A 2,500-nucleotide genomic window follows, 5' to 3' on the forward strand; every position below is an offset into this window, starting at 1 on the left:
CCCCTTTGTGCGTCACTCTCGGTAACATTAACCGGAATGGAATGGTAATTATTCGGATTCCTTTTCACCAAAGTGCTTGATAATTGAGTGGTAACGACGACCATACTTAACGCCTTGTTTACAAGTTTGTAAGTAGTAGTGGCCGCACCTCGACTAATTTTTACACCGCGTAAAATTGCGCAATTAATGCTGAACTAGCAGAATATGGCGCAACGTCCTGCCATGACTCTTATCGTAGGTTATCGCTATTATCTTGTTTGTGCAACCGCTACTTATCTGCACCAATATGTTACGGCCGTAAATATTTCTGAAAGCGTAAATGACTTGCTCGGCATAATACCCTGAACTTTCCTTTCAAAACGCCAGTCCTTTACCAAGGTCTCTCCCAAAACTAGATTACCGTAATAATTTGTATTTTACTTGCAGAAAAAGGTTATGCGTAATCAATGCACACTAAGTGCAAAGATATACTGTGTATATTTGGTGTGCATAATTAACAAGTACAAACAAATTTTGCAATATTATAGTTATATTCACTATTGTGCTGTAACGTTGTCTCTTTATCAACAGGGAGTGGGCGTGGCCACAGTGGTCCTTGCTTCAATCTTCATCTCTAAGAACGGTGAATATGGAAGCTTGCTTGCTAGCGGGACCTTCACGTTGCCGATTTGTATCCTGATCGCTGGACTCTGCATCCTCCTCTTGGGCTTCTTCGGTTGTTGCGGCGCCTTGAAAGAAAACGCCTGTATGCTTCACACAGTGAGTGTTGCCATTTACTCGTGTGGATTACCATTTTATCAATTTGCTATATAGGTTTTCATCCATAACACCACCAGCGATCGCGATTTCATATGAATATATTTATTGTTCTAATGGGAATTGTTTTTTTCTAGTATGCGACTATCGTCCTAATTTTGTTTATCGCTGAAGTGGTCCTGGGCATCCTGATCTTCGTTTACACCGATGAAGCTGAAGAAATCGTTACTAAGGGAATGGATAAGGTCTTCAACGAGTACGGACAGCAGGATGAAGCTCTCACTAAATCCCTTGATCTGGCTCAACAAAAGGTACATTTTTAAGTTTTAACGAGGTAATGCTCCATCACTTAGACCTTGTCCAGAACAGTAGTCTAGTTCAAAACAACTGCATTGCTAAATGTTTACTTTTTTTACAGCTTCAGTGTTGCGGAGTTAACGGATACAAGGATTGGCTTAACTTTACCTTTGGAAACGGGACGGGTAATGTGGCCATGGGTTGCTGCATAGAACAAACTAACAATTGCTACGAAGGAGTGGCATATGAAACGGAGGAAACGGCAAAAAAAACCGTCTACATTCAAGGATGCTATCAAGCTGTCAAGGATGATCTGCAGAATGTTGTGGTTGCTTTGGGAGTTACCACTTTAATTCTTGGTCTCGTTCAAGTAAGTTTTATATAGCATGCGCGTTCTTTAACATGCGTAATTCTAAAATGCATTACAACCAGTACTTGAAATATGCTTAACTTCTGTCCTTAATTGCATACGTATCCTCCTACAGCTTGCAAGCATTAGCTGTGCTTGCGGTCTTGCCAAGAATTCCAGGGGATACGCGTAAAGGGAGGGAGGCGACGGCGCCGGGACAACCCTTTCTTCATACCTTCTGTTGGAACCCGCGACAGACTTTTATGTGGTGAATTTTCCATATATATTTAAAATATTTTATCTACAAATCGATAATGGATGAAATAATACACCTTACTAAGACTACTACAGATTTGTAATATTTTAATTCTCTTCTATACCAGAGAACAGGAGGAACCCAAATGTCCATAAATACCCACTTCCAGTACCTAATTACTTTGATTGTCTTGAATTTGGGCTAAGATTTCCTATTTGATTAAATCTTAGGAGATGGAAATCGGTGCTTGTTTTTTCTCCCAATGATTTCTATTTTGTGCACTCCTCAATCGTGTGGCGATTTGTGGATTGCAATGGATGGACGTAGATTCCAAAGTGATTTAATAAAAGCTTCCCATATTTTTTATATTGTATAATTATCCTCTTAATACCACGCATTTACAACCGGCAAAGAAAGTACAAATACTTTGAAATATAAGCAATGCTCCACAAGAAGGTATGGAGCAACAGAAAAATTAAATTTACATGCCTTAAATATAGAAATGGTAATTTGGGGGTTGCCGTGTCCTTTTAGCTTTGGAAACCAGCTGGATCAGCATTTGTACCCATCCATACTAAGGTAATAGGCCTAAAACCTTTTCATGTGAATATACATAAAAATAGCTGAAATTTAAGCTAATTTAGACACCAATGCTTAAACATAACACAATCGAATTAATCCTTATTAATAAAGCATCACTATAAACCTCCCAGTAAGAAAAGGTTATTTACATATACATCTAACCACACCATCCCTTGCCCGTCGTGGGAATCACCCCTGCCTTAGACCTCGGCCCTCGACTTGACTTGTTTTGCATGGTCTTTAATGTCTTTTTCCTCCTC

The 2,500-nt window shown here is 39.4% G+C and overlaps 1 protein-coding gene across 1 annotated transcript; it reads left to right on the plus strand.

Annotated features, from left to right (window-relative positions):
- Positions 1–570: 570 nt before the first annotated feature.
- On the plus strand, positions 571–2,022 carry LOC119583648 (tetraspanin-3-like; the record flags this gene model as incomplete). Its single annotated transcript, XM_037932238.1, is given in 4 exon segments — positions 571–759; positions 894–1,067; positions 1,175–1,423; positions 1,539–2,022. Coding segments are annotated over 4 exon segments (669 nt in total), but the record flags the coding sequence as incomplete, so codon positions are not given.
- Positions 2,023–2,500: the final 478 nt, after the last annotated feature.

Source organism: Penaeus monodon, chromosome 17, assembly GCF_015228065.2.
Source record: "Penaeus monodon isolate SGIC_2016 chromosome 17, NSTDA_Pmon_1, whole genome shotgun sequence".
Classification (NCBI taxonomy): Eukaryota; Metazoa; Arthropoda; class Malacostraca; order Decapoda; family Penaeidae; genus Penaeus; species Penaeus monodon.